The 21,134-nt window shown below is 53.3% G+C and overlaps 1 protein-coding gene across 8 annotated transcripts in view; it reads left to right on the top strand.

Annotated features, from left to right (window-relative positions):
- Nucleotides 1–19,824, top strand: part of NF2 (neurofibromin 2) — a 128,857-nt gene extending 109,033 nt beyond the window's left edge. For 2 of the 8 annotated variants that reach the window (XM_043978472.1, XM_043978468.1), the window contains 3 exons: nucleotides 499–629; nucleotides 1,546–1,705; nucleotides 16,500–19,824. In XM_043978472.1, the coding sequence (XP_043834407.1) occupies nucleotides 499–629; nucleotides 1,546–1,705; nucleotides 16,500–16,550 (342 nt within the window). In that variant the 3' untranslated portion in view covers nucleotides 16,551–19,824. Of the gene's footprint in view, nucleotides 1–498; nucleotides 630–1,545; nucleotides 1,706–3,334; nucleotides 3,339–3,375; nucleotides 4,043–4,133; nucleotides 5,284–15,034; nucleotides 15,266–16,499 lie in introns of those variants that run through there. The other 6 variants (XR_006354190.1, XR_006354191.1, XM_043978469.1 and 3 more) reach the window with 6 other exon arrangements.
- The last annotated feature ends 1,310 nt before the right edge of the window (nucleotides 19,825–21,134 follow it).

Below are 21,134 nucleotides of genomic sequence, written 5' to 3'. Positions count from 1 at the left end.
GGCGGCCAGACGGGCCTTGATGAGGGGCACACGCTGCTCTCTGGGTCACTCTCAGCCTGCCCGGCTCGGCAGGAGCCAGCTTTGAGCTCCTGGCTTTTGAGAAGGGAAGCCGAGGGTGTGAGCCCTGCTTGCTGTCTCCTGTCCCTCTAGGGTCTCTGGGGCAGCCAGTGGGACTGTTACTCAGGCTTTGTTAAGAGATAACTGGGTACGATGGGACTCTGCACACCGTCCAAGAGACTCACCCATTGGTTTTGTCGCCTTTTTCTAAGGGGTTGAGTTAGCTTCTGTAAATGCCATTTTTTCAGGGTTGGGGAGTAATTGGAGGAGGAGGTGTCAGATGCTGTCATCATTCTGTTTTCAGGACACTCAGGAAGTAGTCTCCCCCATCCCCGGATGCCCCCCATTGTTGTTCCTAGCACCTCCTACTGATCCTCGAGGGCCCTGTGGGCTGCTTGAGGGTCTTGTTGGAGGACTGTCTAAACGGAGCTCTCTCCTCAGCCCCCCGTGAGCTCGAGCACCGCGGCCCTGCCTCCTGACGTGCCCGGCTTCAGTCTCATTGGCGACAGCCTGTCCTTCGACTTTAAGGACACGGACATGAAGCGGCTCTCCATGGAGATCGAGAAGGAGAAGTAGGTCACTCGCTCATCTGGTTTATGGACACGGTGGATTTAGGTCTGACGAGGGTCCCCTTTGGAGGACGGTACGGCTGAGCAGTCTGGGCTGCCCTGAAGCCTCGGCTCTTTTCTCACCTCCTTGGGTCACAAGTCAAAGCTCCCTTCCCACCTGTTGTGGGTGAGGAGTGGGCAGTCGGACCTCCCCTTCTCAGCCCGTGCTGCTAGATTGTTTGTCTCCTAATCACGTGCTTCGGTGCCTCATAGGCCCCCTCTAGGCTCTTTGGAGGACTGACGGTCTGCATGATTAAGGCTCACCTGAAGGGGAGCCTTGCCTGGCCACAGACTGAACCTGGGCAAATGGCCAGTGGGCCTCAGGCCGGCACAGTTGTGGCCAGAGCTGCCCTTGGCCTGCACTGTTCTCCATCCTCTCCTTTTCGGGTCAGCAAACACTGAGTGACTCGCTAGTGGTGGGTAGTGTGAGTCCTCCAAGCAGTCATGGATTGGAGAGGGTCCAGGCCTCTGAGGTTCTCCATAGGCCCCCCCCTGCACAGGAGCTTTTAGAGCGCATGTAGGGTGGCGTAGCTGTCCTCTGCAGCCCCTCATTCCTACAGTAGGACAGGGGTGGTCCCTCCATCCCACATTGTGGGGGCAGGACAGGGGTGGGGAGCATGGCCTGCCAGAATATGCTGATGACCTGTGTGGCGAGCCAGGTGGGAGGGCGCCTGGCAGGGTGTGTCTCAGGGGGCTCCCCCAGGCTGGCCAAGAGTTCCTCCCGCACGTCTGCCTTCCTTGGTTGGAGGGGGAGAGCTTTATCTCTGGAAGGTACCAGCATGTTCAAACTCATCCCAGCATCTGGGGGGTCCCGGCATCTTGACCAGGTGTGTACCTCCCCCTTGGCAGCAGTGAGAACATCTTGTCTCTTTCCTGGCAGAGTGGAATACATGGAGAAGAGCAAACACCTGCAGGAGCAGCTCAATGAGCTCAAGACAGAGATCGAAGCCCTCAAGCTGAAGGAGAGGGAGACGGCCTTGGACCTTCTGCACAACGAGAACGCCGACAGGGGAGGCAGCAAGCACAACACCATCAAAAAGGTCAGGCCGGGGGCGGCTTTGCACCCTCTTGGTGCCGGGAGGCTTTCACCGGGCAGCTGCTTGTGTGTGCCTGGCTTTGGTGGGGAGGACAGTTTGTGCTCATGGGCCCTGAGGAAAAGGAAGCCTGGCACGGGGAGGGGTGGGGGCTAGAGGGACCCCAGGGGAGGGCAGGCTGCGGGAGGCGGAGAGGAGCAGGCACTCAGGAAACAGTTCTGAGTGGAGTCGGGTCTGTTCTACAGACAATTCAGAGAAGCCGACCAAGAGACCCAAACTGCCGTGAGAGCAGGGCTGTGCTCATGCCCGCATGTGTCCTTTTCCCAAAGACAATAAATCAGAGCCATGGCTTATTCCTTGGGTTTGGTTGGGTGTGAAGAGGCTACAGTGGTGTCAGAGAAGGGACCCCGGAGGTGGAAGAAGCAGCCCTGGCCCCCGGCTGGTACCCCCACCCACCCCATCCAGTTTGCCCATGAGCGTGATGGCCGTTCTCCCTCGGCTCACCTTGGCTCTGCACCAGACCTGGCATCACGTGCCCCTCCCCTTTGAAATGTGACGTAAATGTCATTGTTCCAAACTGCTGAAGTTGTCGTGGTTAAGTTCTAGCCTCGGGCAGAGAGAAGCTCCTTGCTGTCTTGGCTGTCCTGCTTTTAGCTGTGTGATGGGCCAGTCTGTCAAAGCATGCAGGACGGGGCCTCTGCGGCCCACAAGTCCAAGTCCCACTCATTTTACAGACAAGGAAATGGAGGCCCAGGAAACAAGGCCATACGTGCGGTCAGCATCACATCTTCTGACTTCCAAGTCAGTGTTCTCTCCGCTGTACCATGACCTCTCATCCAGCTGGTGTCGTGGAGGGGATGACAGTCTATACTTTCAATTTTGCTGGTGGCTAATAACCTGGAGCCCCAGCTCATTCATGTTTGGCTCTCTGTTGTAGAGTTGGGCAGCTGGGAGGCACTATACTGCACTGGACACTGGGCCTAGAGTCAGGGAGATTCGTCTTCTTGAGTTTCAGTCTGGCTTCAGATACTTACTAGCTGTGGGATCCTGGGAAAGTCGCTTCACCCTGTTTACCTCAGTTCCTCATCTGTAAAATGAGCTGGAGAAGGAAGTGGCTGGCAAAACCACTCCAGGATCTCTGCCCAGAAGATCCTGAGGGGGTCACAGAGTCACACGTGACAGAAAAAGACCAAACAGTAATAATCTAACAGTTGCAAATTGCTCTCCAGTTGAAGAGATGTCTCTGTATTTAAAACGGTCCCTTGGAAGTCCTGAGAGATTTACATTAGCTGCTGGGGAAAGCCCTGCCTCCTTCTCCTTGTGCCTGTGGGTACTGCCAGAGGGAGAGGCTGAGCCCCTTTCATACCTCGCTGAGACTCCCTTGATAGCAGCACCCCAGAGCACTCAGCCAAAGGGGCAGTAACCAAGCCTATGGGCGCCGAAGGGAGCGCCCAGCTTCTCCTGCCTCCAGCCTGCCCACCCCCGACCTCTGGGCCCAAGTTGTATCTGTGCCCTGTGCCGGGTGGTGATGTGGCATCCGCAGGCCGGAGCCTGGAGCAAGCTGGCAGGGTGGCATAAACAAAGCCAGTGATGAAGGGGCTGCAGACGGAAGGTCGCACTGTTCAGATCACACAGGTGTGTTCTTGTTTTGTTTTCATTTTATTTTGCTGGTTTAGCCTCAAGCCCAGGGCAGAAGACCTATCTGCATTTGAGCCTTCCAAGTAGGTTATTCCAAGGTACTTTGTGTGTGGTGATGGGACTGCCCTGTGTGACACTAACCTGTGCATGAGCTTGCCTGTCCTCGTGCTCTGGGATATCCTCCCTTCCTGCCCCCCAGGGCACTGGGCCCCCGGGCGACCGCAGCATGCTTGGTCAGGGGCAGGTTCTGAAGCACCCGGCCCTTCTCCCCCAGAGGTGCATGCCATGGACTCAGCAGGCCTGAACTCTCCTCTGGATGCCCCAGCTCTGCCTGCTCTGCTCTGTCTGAGAGTCCTTCATGTGGGTGACAGCACTGGCATGGAAACTAGTCAAGTGGGGCCTTTAACTCTTCTCCAAGATCTTTCCTATGGGGAGGAAGGGAGGGGTGGCCTTGCAGCAAGCATGGTGGTCCCAGCCAGTTGAAGAAGAGACTGCCCCGCCCTTCCATCTCTCTCCCAAGCCTCCCCTTCCTGACATGAGCATCTATTCCTGCCAGATGCTTGGAAGCACCCTGATCACATAGATGTCCAACCAAGTTCGGGGGCACAGGGTGGCTTCTTTTCAGTGCCTTCCCCAAAGCAGGGAATCGGCTTGTGGTCTGAGGGAATGTAGATTGAGAATGAGGCGGTCATTGTTAGTTCTGTACAGGCCTATGCACATAGTAGGTGCTTGGTAATATGCTTGTTGAGTGAAGTGATCCGCTTGTTTTGGCTGAATGATCTCAATTCCCTTCTAGCTCTAAAATTCTGAGAGACTGTGACGAGGAGCCTGCAGTGCACTCTGAAAGGCTTTGTACGAAATCCGCCATCACACTTGTCATGGGCCTAGGCATTCCTAGCAAGCCTTAGGCCTGGCATCCTAGGGAAGCAGCAGCATCCGTGGAGTTAGGAGGCCCAGATTCAGAACCTCTCTCTGTTACTTAGGACTTGTCCCATCTCTGGGACTATTTTCTCCTAAGCGGCAGGGTTGGACAAGAGGATACCTAAGGTCACCTCCATTCATCTCTGAATCCTGGGAACTGCCCAGCCTTCTCCCCTTACTCTCCCCCACATATCAGTTGGCCACCATTCATGGACTCGTGCTGGCCGTGAGCCGTACTGAGGTCAAGGAAAAAGTGAATGCATTGTTATTGTGCTCTCTGTTATGAAACAGTTAGTTGGGTTCATCTGGAATATCATGGAAGGGAAGCCAGATACTCAGATCCCAAAGAGACCATATGATGAGGGCCCTGGTCTGAGAGGCAGCTTCTGTGGTGACACCCCCCTCCCCCAAGACAGTCCTGTAGAAGAGAGGGGCAGTTCAACCTCTAATCCTGGGTTTTCTTATGGCCACTGTCCATTAAGTGCCTCAGTGCCAAGAGCAGCAGATACAGGGTCAGCATGAGCCTCGCTATGGACGGACAAATGGACATGGTCTGCTGATGCAGGGAAGAAGCCCAGTTGCCCAGAATGCTCTTGGAAGGGGAGCCTTATTAAGTTTTCTGATTAACTCAAGGTTAAGTAGAAAATCCTTTTTGTTTTGACCCTTGTTGAAAAATTTCATGAGATAAATTCATCTACCTTTTTGGCTAAGTACAGTAAACCGAAGAAAATTGAATCTTGCTTTTTTTTTTTTTTAACTGATGTAAGATCTTGAGATGCCTCAAGGCTGTGATTTTGAATGTCACTGTTCCCTGGGCAGTGTTATAGCCACAGAAGGAATAAGAGAATGGACCAAATCTATCCCTGAACTCGTCACTCTATTTAAAGTCAGTCCCAATATAAACTTGTTAGACAGTTTGCTTCCTTCTGTCAGGAGTAAAAAACGATGAATCCATTTCATTGAGGATTCTGGTTAATAGAGTTTTTATTGTTGCCTAAAAACTTGGACTTGGTTTATATTTGGCTATAGTTGCCTCATCGTCTCTTATTAAATAGTAGTTGTTTTGGCCACATTTGTAAAGTTTGATGCTCTCTCCATTTTATAGGATCTGGCTGGAGCTCTCTCCTACTGCCAGATGGCTAGACTTGCTCACAGTCTGGGCCAGAGAGGCCTTGCAGGCTTGCCTCAGGCGAGGTTTGTGTGCCCTGGGCTTTGTATGCTCAAGCGGGTGAAGTGAGGAGGGTGATTGGTAAACAAGGGAATTTTCTGGTGTTCATCTCCATTCAGATCACCCTGTATTGATTTTTTTCCTTTTTTCAGCCTTCGATTCATAAAACAAAAGTGTTTTCTAACTGAACAACCACCTCTTGCTACCATTGTGGCTTGTGGCTGTCAGTGTTCTATGTTATCTTGGGTAGCCTTTTCAACTGTGTGATCAGAATAGCCTTTAGGGGGTCTTTAGCATCTCCCCCAGTTCAAGGGGCTGACCTTTCTTCCCGAGCTAAGAACTGATTTCCCAGTGGTATCCTTGCAGCGAGGACAGCAGCTTCAGCTGGGGAAGGAGAAGGCTTTTTTTTTGTTTGTTTGTTTGTTTTTTTGCGGGGCAGTGGGGGTTAAGTGACTTGCCCAGGGTCACACAGCTAGTAAGTGTCAAGTGTCTGAGGCCGGATTTGAACTCAGGTACTCCTGAGTCCAGGGCTGGTGCTTTATCCTCTGCGCCACCTAGCCGCCCCCAGGAGAAGGCCTTTTAAAGACGTGTCTCTCACAGTCCCTGCCTAATTAGGAGGCCAGCCCTCTAGCCACTAATCTACCCAGCCACTTGGGTTTTAGGTTAGAAACTTTAAAAGAAAGGGGTGTGTGTGTGTGTGTGTGTGTGTGTGTGTGTGTGTGTGTGAGAGAGAGAGAGAGAGAGAGAGAGAGAGAGAGAGAGAGAGAGAGAGAGAGAGAGAGAGAAGAACAATCAGTCTGACTGGTACTAGTGATGACTGGGATATAATGTTACTGGGGTTTGGTGGGTGGGTTTTCTGTTCTCTCTGTTCTCTAATACCAATTGGTTAGTATGCCCATGCTGGCATTTCCATCTGAGTCAGAGGAATAGCACTGACAAGAGCCTTGTTTGTGACAGCTGCCGTCCCTTTTCAGTGGAGGCCCTGTGGAGTGGGTGCTGCATGAGCACAGCACGGCTTTGGGAACAGACCAAAGGAAGTAGATCTCATTGTTTGGGAGGTGTTTACCTGCCACAGAATGGTCTGAGGGCTAGGTAGTGAGTGATGGCAGAGATGATGCCACAGGTGGGGCCAGCCTGTGTTATTCAGAAGCTGCCCTGATGTCCACCCAAGGCCCTTTGAGGCCTCCACTCAAAGGACTCCCATGAGGATGGGTTCTTTGCACTTGGACTTATCAGAGTCTACACACTGACAAAATAGTCAGTGTTTTTGCATGTGTGGTTTTTAATGGAGGCCAAAGTAATAGAATGAGTGTCCAGAGGAAAACTAACAGTGGTCTTAGGGTCAGAGGTTGATGGTAGAAGAACCCCTTTACAAAAAGCCCAAATGGTTTAAATTTCCTGGTTCTGTCTTGAATTTGAGTCTTTAGTTCCAGGGTAGAACAAGGAGTTTGAGATGCTTATAATCTGTGACCAGCCTATTCTGGGCTAGGAAGACATAAAAGCCCAACATCATTTTTAATTTTGTTAGAATTCACCTCTTGCCACAGCTCCATTGATATCAATGGACACACTAAAACACCTCAGGAAATAACAAATCACGGAACAGAAATTGCATATTCATGAAAGGCATCTACTGCAATTAAAACAAATGGCCACAGCCACCTTGGTGACCTCTGCTCTGCACAGCCTACTTTGAAGCTAGCTGCTCAGTATTTTATGCTTAATTGTGTGGTTAACATATGAATCCCTATTTCTGACCCAAGTGAGTAGAGTTTTCGTGTCCTCCTAGACAAAGGAGGACCAGCATCAAGCATGGGTGCCAAATTATATATGGCTGACCAGAAAGGACCCTCCAAGCTTTCCATCTCTTCAAGATCTGTGCAGGACTCTTCCTCTCCTAGTCAGGACACTTTTTTTTTCCATTTCTTTTCTTTTTTTAAATCATAAAAATATTTTATTGTTTTCCAGTTACATGTAGAGATAGTTTTCAACTTTTGTTTTTATAAGATTTCTAGTTCCAAATTTTTCTCCCTCCCTCCCCCGTCCCCAAGACAGGAAACAATCTGATATAGGTTATATATGTACAATCACTTTTTTTTTTTCATTTCTTATGGCACAATATATTCCATCACCATCATGTACCATAGCTTGTTTAGCTGTTCCCCAGTTGATGGGCATTCCTTTGATTTCCAATTCTTAGCCACCACAAAACAAGCTGCTAGAAATATTTTTGTACAAATAGGTCTTTTTCTCTTTTGGGGGATGTCTTTTGGATATAAACCTAGGAGTGGTATTCCTGGATCAAAGGGTATGCACAGTTTTATAGGCCTTTGGGGACAGTTCCAAATTGCTCTCCAGAATGGTTAGATCAGTTCACAACTCCACCAACAGTGGATTAGCATGCCAGGGTACTTTTGATTGTTAGAGTTTAGGTTGGCTAAAGACTTAAATTAATTTCTTAAGACTACTTCTCTTTTAGAAGCCTAACTTTCTAGATATCTTCTTATTTTATTTGTTTCTGATAGCTGTCCAGATGACATCAGTAAAGAGCCTTTCCAAAAGATTGAGAGTCTCTACCCAATCAAACTGGCTTTTCATTTAGTGAGTGCCAACTAGTGACCTTTTTCATATTTGCTATACTGGACCGGAACAAGAAATGGCTGATTTTATCTTCTTGGATTTCTTCATCAGCATTTGGTTTGGTGCATTTTCTAGATTTATTTGGAAGAGGTTTTTTGATGAAGGGAGCTTACTCTGCTACTCTGTGCTCCTCTGCCATCTTGGCTCTGCCACCACTGGAGCTTTTGGAGCAAGGTAGTGCCGTGGTCAGACTGCACTTGGGGAATGTGATTTTTGGCATCTTTGTGTAGGATGGATTGGAGAGGAGGGAGATCAATTAGGAAGAGTCGTCCTGTTCCATTCACATACTACCCTCTCCCATCTTGATGGAAATTCCTCTCTTTAAAACCCAAGGCAGGCAACACCTCCACCTTGAAGTCTTCACTGAGCCCTTTTCCTCAGAATGACAGAGTTGAAAAGACCTCAGGTGTTACCTGGCCCAGGTGTGTCTGAGCAGGAGGGGAAGCCCTCTCCTTCTTCCCCCCCCCCCCCCCCGCCGTGGCATCCCGCTGCACCCATGGATAGCTGGCTGTTAGGGAGTGTTCCCTGGCGTCACCCTAACTCTGCCTCTCAGCAGCTTTTGCCTGGTTCTAACCTGTGGGGCCAGGCAGAAAGAGCCTGCCCTTCTTCGCCATCCCAGCCCTTCAGGTACTTGCAGGCGATGCACATGCTCCTTTCCTGCTCTCTGCCGAGAATCCTGACATTGCTTTGCTTCCTCCTCTGGGTTCTCGCACAGTCCTGATCACCTACTCTTAGGCATGACTCAGCTGTCAGTGCCCGCTTAAGATACGGTTCCCAGAACTGAATGCAGGGCTTCAGACATGGCCTTGACTGTGGTCACACGCCTCTTGTCTCCCTCCTTTGGAGCCCCATGCCAAGCCTGGCCACGATACGACACTGGCATCTCCTTGGTTGGTTGCCCAGTCTTGTTCTTAACTCACACTGGGCCAGAAGAACCCGACCTAATCTCGCTTTGCCGCACCCATCCTTTGCATGTAAGTTGATATAGAACTTTACCTTTATCTCCATTGAATTTTATCTTAATTTGACTTGCCCATAGTTCTAGCCTGTCAAGGCCTTTTTGGATTCTGGCTCTTACCATCTCTGTGGCCAACCATCTCTCCAAGCTTCTTGTCATCTGTACATTTTACAAGCCTACGTTGTTCTGTGGCTTCATCCATGAACTGTATAGGACCAAGGGTGGCTCCTTGGGGAGCTCCAGTTGGCATCTCTGCCCTCACATCTCCCCTAGCACTTTGTCTGGGTCTCTCCTCTTCATTTTTCTCTTTTCCTCATATCATAGATGCTTGTCTAGTTCTCTTTTCCCCCAAGGCATCGTAGGCTCCTCAAGAGCATTGCCTGTGTCAGAATTATTTTTTGTATGCTGGCACAGGGGTTTGCACATAGTTGGTACCTAATAAATAACATGTGTTGAATTCACTAGATAAATCTGAAGGGAAAGTGCATTGTGGGCTGGGAACTTAGGGGCTGTTTGGGGGTCATAGCTAGTAAGTTGTTTTGGGATGTGGGGACTCCAGAGGAGTGTGGTGGCGGTGGCCCACAGAAGGCCCAGATCTCATCAAGTAAGCCAAGTAAGAGGGTGGGGGCTTATTCAGGACTTGGTGGTGAGCCATTGAAGGTTTGGAGTAAGGGGTTGGCAGCCCAGGGTACTTTGGAAGATGAGTTTAGAAGTCCTTTGTCCCGATTGATTTTCTGTGTCTGGTGCAGGGAGGGTGAATCAGAGCCCAAGCATTCAGTCATTCTTTACTCAGAACATATTCTATACCCCAGGGTGGAAGCAGTTCCCAAGGCAGTTAAGAGTAGTTCTGGAGGATATAAACAGATAAAAGCTGGCACGTAGGACGCGGAGCTTCCCTAGTGCCTCAAGACCTCCCTAAAACTGCTTTTCTGTTCTTGTCACCCAGAGGGCCCTCCGCGAAGCGCTAGTCCCCTCAGGTCTGCGCCAGCATCCTAGCTGGGGGGTGAGCATGGCGGGGGGGGCAGCCCCCACTTCCACAATTTTCCTGACCCGCAGCCGAGTTGTAGCCGAAGACAGGAGGACCAGTTAGCGCGTGGTTAAAATAGCTGAGGCAAAGGAACAGAGTCCTGAATGGCAGTGATGGGAACAAGGGGGAGCAGGAAGGTAGGAAAAGGAGGCCACCTGAAAGGAGCGTCAGGGACAGCACCCAGGTGTTGAGGGAGGGCAGATTTCCACATCCTCAAGACGCCCAAGAAATCCGATCCTCTCCCCTGAGCCCCTCTGCCGCCATTCGGAAAGTGACTTGGGATGATGTGTGAGTCCTCCTTGCCTCATGGCGGTGGAGGGGAAGATGTTCCATCCGCCCTGTTCTAGCGGCTGATGGTGAGACCACAAGGCTAGAGGAAATGAGACGGGCTGAGCGCTCGTTCTCAGACGAGCCGCGGCCATGTCACAGCAGTGTCTCCATCCAAGGGGCTCAAAGAGCCTCCTAGACGGCCTAGTGAGGTGAGTCACTGTCATCATCCCCGTTTTCAGGTGGGAAACTGAGACGTACCGTCCCCTGGTGAATAGGGGCCTGCCTTGCAGAGTGCGCCATCTTGTCATTCACCGTTTTACTTCAGTTTGCTGCCTTGGCTGTGATAATTTAGCTTCTTCAACAACCCCTTTCTTATCAGACCCAGCCCCCCAAGGGAGCAGCATCTAGAAGAGACCCTCTGGAATTTCCTGGGGCAGCCTTCTTTCCTAGGACTGGTAAAGAAGCTAAACCCACATTCAGTTGGTTAATTAGGACAGAAGTGGCCATAAATGCTTCCTTTGACTAAGGCAGCAGGTGAGCCGTGGGCACGGTGTGAGACCATTTCTTTAGGAGAGGCTGGGAAAGCTTAGCCGCTTCCTATGAAAATCGGCCCCTGGATGCCCCTCCTTCCTCATTTGGAAGGAGAATGTTTATCACCCCCTGAGCCCCGGTGGTAGCGGCGGCGCTGAGGGCTGCAGAATCCGGCCCTCGCCTCCCTCCCCCGCTCCTAGTGTCCAGCCGGTGGAGGAAAGGGAGCATTTGGAGAGGACCGGCTAAGTTCCAGGGCTCGCCACCAGGTATTAGGTTAGTGTTTGTGAAATGGGTTTGCTGTGGTGGGGATTTCTTTTCTTAAGTGAATTAGCCAGAGCTCCAGCTCCAGCCCCTCTCCATTCCCCAAGGATCCAGGGACTGAGGAGAGGCCATCAGAGGGTGATTGGAGGAATCTTGGCCCCGTGGGTAGTTTGTGGGTAGTTTGTTCTCTCGGCTTAATTGTGACGTTTCCTCTCTTTGTCGAGAGCCAAAGCGGTGGGGGTATCCTGCCTGCCCCTCCATCCTCCTTTGCTGTAGGAACAAGATGATCACAATGCAGCCTTGTAAATCAATTTTCTCTCTGTGCTGATGAAAATGTAATTTATTCTTAATCAAGCAGCCTTGCTGCTGTAGGCTGCACCTTGCATATACATTTATTTATCCTTCTCTGGCACTTTTAGAAAGCCCCGGAGGGCCTCATTGAAGGGCCCAGAGGACCGTGGGCAGGCAGATCTTTCCAGAAGGAGGCCCCCTTAAGTAATGAGAGGCAGCATATTGCAGAGAAAAGAACGCTGGCCGGGAATCTGGGCTCTTTGCTGCTGATGTGACCCATCCCAAGACCCTCCACATCTCAGAACTGTCTCCTTATCTGTAAAAGATTGGCCTAGGTCAGCAGCTCACTAAAGGGGGGGGGGATTGCCAAGACTCTTTCAAGGAGTCTGTGAGGTCAAAGCTATTTCCATAAACGAGCTCTTTGGGAGGGGAGAGAACCACTGGCCTAGATAATCACCAAAGTCCCTTCTAACTCTCACTGCCGTGACCCCGTGGTGTGCAAGAGCCCCAGAGGATCAGAAGGAGAAAGGACCTTGTCTGTGTTCCAAGTCCTTTATTTCCTGTTTCCATAGTTCTGCACAGTGTTCCAGAGCACTTTTTTGTTTTGTTTTGTGGGGCAATGAGGGTTAAGTGACTTGTCCAGGGTCACACAGCTATCAAAGCACTTTCTTTACAAACAACTCCATGAGCTCCCATCTCTTCTAGAGCAAGACTCACAGAACACTTGACTTGGAGTGACCTTTTGAGGTAAATAATGCAAATACCCTTTATCTTACAAATTGCAAGACTGAGTCTTTGAGGTGTTGAGTGACTTCCCCAAGGTCTCTTAGCCAGTAATTGTTGGCATTTTGACCCAAAGGCTCAAAGTCCAGTGTCCTTTCCTTTGTAGCCTACAAGTTGGGCCACGCATACGCCCACAATGGCTGATGTCTTGGCCCTCCTTCCCCTCGTGGGGTCTGCTGTCTCTTGTCCCAGTGGCCACTGGGGCAGTGATGGCAGGAGGTGCCTGCAGCTCTCCCTCACTGAGCTGGGTCACACAGCCTTCTGCCACCCCACAGAATGGTAGGACTTGCTGTGAGACTCCACAGGTACCCAGCTTGAGCTTGAGGGGAGCCAGATGTAGTCTTGGGGGTGGTTCTTCTTTGTGGGGGAGGGGCAAGCTGCCTTCTTTCATCCAGGAAGCCTCATAGGGTGACCAGGGGAGCCTGCACCCAGCATCTCCGGTGAGGCCCAGGGAATGACCAGTGAAATACGAAGACACAGCAGCTTAGCCAATGGGAATGGGCCAGTGACCGAAATGAGCAGTGGGGTCGGGCAGGAGAGACCCCGACCCCAGGACTGCTCTGAATCCATGGTCCCACAGCGGTGTCTGCCATCACGCACTCATCCCGGCACCTGTGGGGAGCTCTTGAGCCGGCTCATGCCCTACTGAGCCGGGATGTCATAGAATAGTCCAATAATAATAGGAGCTGGCATTTAGATAGCACTTACTCTCCTCCAGGCAGTGTACTAAGCACTTTACAAAGACCATCTCATTTGTTCTTCAACAGCCCTTGGAGGGAGGAACTATTATTACCCCCATTTCACAGTTGGGGAAACTGAGGCAAACACGTACAGTGTCTTGCCCAGTCACACTAGTATGAAGTATCAGAGGCTGGATTTGAACTCAGGTCTTCTTGCACTGTGCCACCTTGCTGCCCCTACTTGCACTTGTATTGAGAGGGATGGTGCACCAGCCTCCTGGGACACCAGTGAGCCAGAATTGGCTGCAGGCCCTAAGTATAGAACTACCCCTGGACTCAGCTGCATCTGTCTTGGCCCAATCCTGCCCCTTGGTGTCTGGGTCCTGGGTCTCCTGCTGTTGCCCCAGATGAGGTCCCTGGCTCTGGCTCCAGCTCCATGAGGCTTCCTCCTGGGAAGCTGCCCAACAAGGCTGGGTTGTACAGGGCAGGGGACCACTCTGTGCCCGCCTCCTTGTGGCATCACAGGCACGTTTTCCAACCAGGGCCTTAGTTTCCTTATTGTAAAAACATTGGCGTGTGATCCCCAAGGCGTGGGGCGACAGTGTGCACACAGAAGGTGCTTACTGCGTGTTGGGGCATGACTGGCTGATCTCTAAGGCCCTTTCCAAGGCTGTGCCAGGTTAGGACATGGAAGAGCAGGCAGCTGACCTGTTGGCTCTTTGGGGAAACTGGGCACTAGCTTCGGGTCAGCCAGACTCTGGGAAGGGCCTTCCTTGAGCAAAGCTTTTGTGCTTCATGCGTTTGAGAAGCACATGGAAGGAAGCCCAGGGTTTCCCTTTGTCCTTGGCCTGCCCCTTTTCTTGTCTCCTGCCCCTGAAGAATCTCTGGCTCCCCTGGCCAGCCTGATGGAAGACCAAAGGGAGACTTGTGGGCAGCCAAGATGGAGGAGGGTGCCAGGAACAGGCCCCTCCATGGAAGCAGATGGGATCTTGATTGTGCAGGGAAGCCTTCGGCACCAGCAGTGACTCGCTTGGAGCCCCAAGGCTCTACAGGAGTTGGAGCCACGAGGACCTGGTGGCAAAGTGGGCCCGTGTCTGTCTGTCACCCTCGGCGCTTGGTGCTGAGCCCTAGCTGACCGCCCCCAGGAGCCTTTGACTTGGCTCCTCTCCTCTGCCTTTGGCCTCTTGTCCCAGAGCCCCCGACCAGGTTGAGTCTGCAGAGGTGGTGAGTGTGAGGAGTGTGAGCAGCCTGCTGCCCCAGGGCCCTCTGTATACTAACAAGCACACGTGCCCGTACCTGGAATGTGGGGCTGCTCCCACTGCCAGAATCCTCCTCGCCCGCCTTTTGGGCAAGGCCAACCTGGCTCATGTGGGATCCAGGAATTCTTGGACTCCAGCACCGGCTCAGGAGCCGGTGTGCGAGCCATGGGTCGGCTGCCTTGGGAAGTCTGCTGGCCTGCACTCACGGCCCAGCCTGGCCGAAGGAAGGAGCCCGACCCAGGCGCACCACAGGTGACCCGGGAGCTCGCATGCCTGCCCGAGGAGGGGGCCCTCTTGCCTCAGTCTACAGACGCTAGTCACTTGCTCACCCTCATTAGTCTTCTCCCTAGAAGAGAATGGAAATCAGCATTGGCAGAGAAGGAAGGAAATGGGATGCTGGCAGACAGTAGCACAAAGAGCCTCTCTGTGCTCAAAAGCAAGCCCCTAGAACAGCTTCAGCAGCTCCCACCTCGATGCTTGGCGTGTTTTCACCAGGGCAAACTGGTGTCCATGCTGCCCCTTAGAGCCTCCGAGGGCAAGAAATGCGGGCAGTGCCATGGGAGGGGACAGGAGTCAGAGCCAGATCCTCCTCCTCCAGCCTCAGAGGCCATGAGGTGCTAGATTTGGGGTTTAGAGACCTGGACCTGAGACCCAGCTCTACTGCGGTTCCCTGTGTACCCTTGGGCCTCAGCCGCCTTCTCAGCCCCTGTGAGTGCCACCAGTGCTTTGTTCTTAGAGGCGCTGGGGGAAAGCGTAGAGACAGAAGGGCTGTGCCACATTTCATCTCCAGACTGCCCGTCAGGGTGTGGGGGCAGGGGGACAGACCTCTGGCATCTCTCCTCCTTCTCTCTCTCTCCCTCTCCCTTTCTCTCTCTCTCTCTCCCTCTCTCTCCTTTCTTTCTTTCAAGGTTATGATCTCATTCCTGTTCATCGTCAGCACTAGCTCAGTCATCCCTACTCATTTTCCGTGGGTCACTGTAGGAAGGAGCTCTGGGCAGATCTTATTGGAAAGCTGGTTTTCTCCAAAGACCTCCCTGGATCCCCACCAGACAAGGCTGCACCAGGATCAAGTGCGCGTGGGGGGCCCTGAAGCACATGGCTGAGCCACGTGGCCACCACCTGTCAGGCCAGTGGATCTGGTGAGAGCTCCTCAGGCCGTCCCATTTGGAAAACGCGCAGGCTGCTGTTCCCAGCCCGATGCTGCTTTCCCTGTAGAGCCAGTGCCAGCGTCAGGGAATCTTCAAGGCTCAGAGGCTGGGGCAGTGACAGGGAGCCAGGACTCCTGCCAGTGCTGGCTTCACCCTCAGCCAGTCACAGCCTCCTAGCCTCGGTTTCCTTCTCTGTAAAATGAGGGCAGTGGGACTTTAACATTCCCTTTGGTCACTTCTAGCACTGAGTCCTGTGAGATGGTGGCAGAATTTCCTAGCTCGAAGGTACCTTAGAGAATCGCCCAGGGCAGCCCTTGGATTTTGTAGGTGGAGACTCAGGCGCAGAGAGGGCGGCTGGACAGTGGCTTCCCTGAGGCCCCGCGCCCCAGTTGGACAGGACCAAGACCAGAACCCTGCTCACCTGGTGCGTGTCCTGGGGTCTGTCCTGGACATCGGCTTGAGGGTTTGGAGCTTCTCCTCTGTCCTGGAGCTCTCTCCCTGCTGCTGGCCTTCGTGTGCCAGATGTTTGTGGTTTGACTGATTCTAGGCAGAGATAAAAGAGCAGCCCGGCCAGATCTGCTCCTGGGCAAGTGACCCTCAGAGCAGGGAGGTCGTTGCAGAAGCGTCTGCTCTTCCTTCCAGAGCTCTCTCCATGGGTCCTGCCCCTCGGCCCATGATCCATTGCTTGTGAGCCTGAGGCAACTGCGGAAGAGACAATGCCATATAGGCCGTGCCCCCGACCTCACATCCACATCCCTGCACACTTTGGGGGCAGCCTTGCTCGCTGCCTGCCGTGGGCTTCACCATGCACAGCGTGTTAGCTCTTAACCTCAGACCCTGCGCGGGAGGGTGCGAGGAGAGCGCCTTCCATCTGGGCCCTTCCCAGAGGTGAGACTTGGGTAGAGCAAGAGGAGGAATCCTCCCCTGGGCCAGGTCACTCTGGTGCCCAGAACAAGCCTCATCCCGGGTGGGCTTCCCAAGTGGCCTCTCTTCTGAAATGCCCCCTGCTCGCTAAAGTGGCAGGGCTCCCGGGGGGCATTTCTTTGGTCACCCACAGTGGAGCGGCCATGGCCTCTGCGTTCTGAACTTAGCATCTCCCTGAGCCTGGGAGGGCCCCCTTCCTGGTCGCCAAGCCCTCCTTTTCTGTCTGAGCCACCTAAGACCTGTTTGTGGCCAGGGGAGGGCAGCGGGCCTGCCTTTCACCATTTCCTTCTCTCTCTTACAGCTCACCTTGCAGAGCACCAAGTCCCGAGTGGCCTTCTTCGAAGAGCTCTAGGAAGCCACCAGCCGTCCAAGGAGTGGCCACTTCTGCCTGGTCATTCTTGCGAGCCACGGAAGCCATCCCCGGACGTGCCGCCTAGATGATGAGCAGCCCCTGGAACTTGGCCTCCAGCCGAGTGGTGACCCCAACACCAGTGATGTGCAATGGCCTGGAATTGTAGCCCTTCCAAGGATTTCTGGTGGGGGATACAAGTTCAGCCCCACGGATTTAACAAATATGCAGTCTCTTTTGTCTCATGTATAGTCGTGGGATCCCACGTGGTCTTCAAAGACACGTGGTATGTGACTTTTTGCTACCTGCAGTATCAGCCTGTTCCGCCAAGGGGAGAGGGGAAGCTGATGTGAGGGAGGGTCATCCAAGTGGATGGGAGCGGCGAGGCCCCTGCCTGCCCTCCTTGTCTCGGCTCGTCAAACCTCCCAAAGCACCGGGGGTCAGGAATGGCTGGGTATGTGCTGCTGCCCCAAGCCAGGGCTCCCGAAGAGGGGAAGGGCAGGGCCTGGGAAGGAAATGTCTCGGTGCTGGTGGCGTAGAGGTCCAGAGGAGTGAGGCTGGACATCTTCCCAGAGTCTGGGCGTGGGCTGATCACAGCCGTCGGGTTTCAGGCCTCAGACCCTCTGCCCTGAGGACAGGCCTCAGCTGTCAGAAAAACACTACGATTGCAGCTTCTTCTTTGAGAAGGAGTTGGGCCGAAGCGCGGCCTTGCCCGGGCTGGTCAGGAGCGTCTGCAGTTGGGCCAGCTTCCTCACTGAGGGGAGCGGCTGTCCCAGGGCCCTGCCTCACCCACACATCCTTTTCCCTTGTCCTTCACTCCCCATGCTGTGGTTCGCTTAAGACGTGAGGGGCCTCATCGTTCTTGGGACCTCCTAGTAACCAGCACAGAGGGCCTGGGTCTTTCCAGCGCCCCCTCTGGCTCACAGGTACTCCTCTCCCCTGCTGTCGATGGCAAACCTTTCTTTGCCTCCGATTTATCTTGTATTCTTCCTTGGCAAGAAAATTGCTGCCCCGGCTGATCTCTGCCTTCCACATCTTGAAACGTGCTCCTTAACCTTGCCTCGTCTACATGCTTCATCTTGTTCCCCTGCCCTAAGCCCTTTTTAAGAAACTCCCCATTGAACATTTCAGCCTTTTGTATTCCCTTTCCTCCCCCCACTGTGCCTAGTACAGTGTTCTGCCCCATACTGGGCGCTCAGTATGTGCTCTTTGATTGACTATTCTATGCTGAGTTGGTGGCTGAAGAAACAACTCTCCCTTGTACTTGGTTAGGTGCTGCTCCCTTGAGCCACCAGCTGCTGCACCCTGTGTGACCTGGGGGCTTTGCTTCTCGGTCTCTGACAAGCAGTCAGAGGGAGCTGTGGGCTTTGTTCTGTGGCCCCTCCACAGCCTCCGGGCTGCCCTTTGGTGCTCAGGGAGGAGCAGTCTTCACTGCGGGGAGGCCTCCCGTGCTCTCCATCCCTCAGCCCCTGCCGCCTGGCCCTGTTTCTGTCCTCCTGCTGGCAGGAGGACAGCCTCAGTGACCTCATGCTTGCTCGTGGCTGTTAGGCAACAAATGGGGGATCAGGGGTTCTGCTCCATCTGTGTGCAGACGGTATGTCTTGCAGCCGATAGGAAGGCCTGGCATCCGGCACCCCTGCTGGCCTGAAGAGCCACCCCCTTCCCCCGCAGCTGCTCTATAGGACGGGGCATCAGCTCCATGGTACCGTGCCATCCCTGGCTCAGCCACCTCTATGACCAGTTTGGGGGACAACGGGGAGGTGTCTGAGCTTAGCTGGGGAGTCTCTAACTTTAGATTTAGCTCCTTGCCTCCAGGGAGGGCTGCACTTATTTAATTAGCAGTGAAAGCCAGCATGAACCTGGCTGGCTGGCTTCAGTGTCTCATTCTTCCTTCCTCCTCTTCCAAAGAGGTTTGAGATTTGTGAGTGAGGATGCCCTGGGTCCCAACAGTTCCTCCCCGCAGGGAGCAGGGTGTGGCCTGGGCAGTGATGCCAAGCCCTGACTCCAGGGCCCTCCTTTCAGAGCCAGTCTCCTGTTTTCTGTGAACTGCATCAGAATCTTACCCAAATTCTTGCCACAAATACCATTGCTCCTCTTTAAAATTGAAAGATGTGACCTGGCAGGGGGAGAGAGCTGGCCATGGAGGCCGGAGGCCATGGGGGGCAGAGGCGTGGGTGTGAGTACTGGTTCTCTAACTTAACTTCTCGGTGCCCACGCCCTTTTCTCCATACAGGGGAGAGCCCCGAATGTCTGTGAAAGCATAGATCCAGTCCCCACCCCCACCCCCGAGGCAGTGACCCAGGGCCACAAAAGCAAATGGGTGATCTGAAAAATAGGAAACCTCCAAGCTTCCTTGGTCACAAAGGATTTAATGGGCACTCTCTGCTTATGGGAAGGGAAAGCCACGAAGAGCCAATTAGTTCAACTCAAGAGCTACCCCTCCTGTCTGCCCCATGGGGCTCCCCCACCCCCACCCGGGTTGGGGAGTGGAACAGGAAGTAAATGGACCCTGAGGAGGGGTGGGTCATTGGCTTCTGGACGCCCGTTCCCCCAGAGCCTGGAGATGGCTCTGTTGGGTGTTTTTTGTGTTGATAAAGCGCATAAGGTGTACCGTGTACCTGAGTTGCTGACATGCCATTGGAGAGAAGGGAAGAAACTGCAGAATCCACAGGGATTTCGTCGAGGAGCCAGGCAGTGGGGTGTGTGGGTGGCTCCCACCGGCACCCCCCAGAGGCCATGTTGGTGGTCTCCGTCTACCCTCGCTCCTGCATCCACCCTGACGCTCTCACCTGAGTTACATCACAGCACTTAGGAATACACCAGAGTGTTGTGCTCAGCCCCCAGGGCTCCCCACACCTCCAAGCAGCAGTGCATGTCATCTTGCAGGGAGAGGCCCTGCATCTTCCTTCCTCTCTCTTGAGGCCACTCTGTCTCTGCATTTCTGTCTCCCCATCTCCACTCTCTCCAAAGTAAAAGTGCGTCCAGACCTCCTCAGTCCAGCGCTGAGAAATCAGCCTCAGCTTTGACGAGGGCTCTGAGCTCCTGCCTGGGGAGAAGGAACCCATTGCTCCCATCTGTGCCAGGGGCGTCGGCCTCTCTCTCCAGTCTGACTTGGCAGCTCACACCCCCCAGCGTGGACGTCTCGTCCAGCACGCCTTGTGACTGGAGGGGTGGAGCCCCCTCCCCCATCGGGTGAAATACTCACAAATCTGTTTTCTATTCTGGGGGATTGTTATATTTTAACTGATTGTTATAATAAAAATTCAAAGCTGTCAAAGTCTGTGGTTGTCTGGGACTGGCTTAGAGGTCTGACTCCTTCACCTCTGCTCCTGGGGAGGGCGGCCAAGAACACGGGGTTTGCGATCAGAATCTTGGCTTGGCCGCCTCCCTGACTCGGTGACCTTGGGCAAGTCATTCCACTTCACTGTGAGCCTCCATAAGGCAGTTTCCCTGCCCCTGCAGCCCCAGATCTGGGAGGCCATTGTCTGGGAGTCGGGGCCAAAATGATGGTCCACCCGGCCGCATCATTTGGCGTCGATGAGACAAACATCCATTTCAAGGCTGATGTCAATTCAACAAAGATCTTTGTATGTTGTGTGTGCGTGTGGGTGGGTGGGTGTGCACTCACATGTGCACACATGGTCCAGTGCTAGGGGGCAGAGATGAACACAGGCAGGCTCTTCTTTCTCTTAAGGTGTTTTACCTGTGCCAGACTCAGGAGCCCAAGAGCCACACCTTGCCTAGAGTTGGCATCTCCCCCAAATGAAGATCATCCATGAAGGAGGGGACAAAGGGAGAGCACTGAGCCCATGGGGGCAGCGTGGTGTGCCCCGAGACTCCCCAGGCTGAGGTTCTCCACCCAGCCTGGCTCTGACACCATCTGCATGACTCAGGACCATCCAGCCCCATCCCATGAGCATTGCTTATGGGCTTGCTGTGTTCCAGGCACCAGGAATGCAAAGACCCAACCTTCCTGGGAGCCAAGCTCCTCTCTAGAGTGAGGGGCTTTGTCTAGACTGTCTCCTGAGCCCCTTCCACCTCTAAACCCCAGAATGCAATGGCAGGTTTGGGCCATCGTTTTAAAAGCTGAAACTCAGCTGCTATTTGGGGGCTCGGTTCTATTTACCCAGAGTGGTGCAGTCAGTAAGCATTTATGAAGCACCTACTGTGTGCTAGGCACTGTGCTGAGCAGTGGCAATGCAAAGAAAGGCAGGCAGTCCCTGCCCTCAAGGATCTCACAGTCTAATAGGAGAGAAACATGAAGACAACAGATAAATACAGGATAAATCAGAGGTAACCAGTCACTAAGTCCGTTGAGGGGCATCAGGAAAGTCTCAAAAGGTGGTATCTTAGCTGGGACTTGAAGGAGGTGGAAGTGAAGGGCAGCACATTCCAGGCTCTCTAGGGGACATCTGGGAAAATGCCCAGAGTCTGGAGACACAGAATGTTCTGTGCAAGGAACAGCAAGGAGGTGGGGTGGAAGGCGCTGAATTCAGGGCCAGGAGCGCTAAGACAGCTGGGGGGTGCAACAAATAGAGCGACAGGCTTGGAATCAGGAAGACCTGAGTTCAAAACCAGCCTCAGACA

This window comes from Dromiciops gliroides, chromosome 1 (assembly GCF_019393635.1).
Source record: "Dromiciops gliroides isolate mDroGli1 chromosome 1, mDroGli1.pri, whole genome shotgun sequence".
Lineage (NCBI taxonomy): Eukaryota > Metazoa > Chordata > Mammalia > Microbiotheria > Microbiotheriidae > Dromiciops > Dromiciops gliroides.
This window is presented reverse-complemented; position numbering and strand designations above follow the sequence as displayed.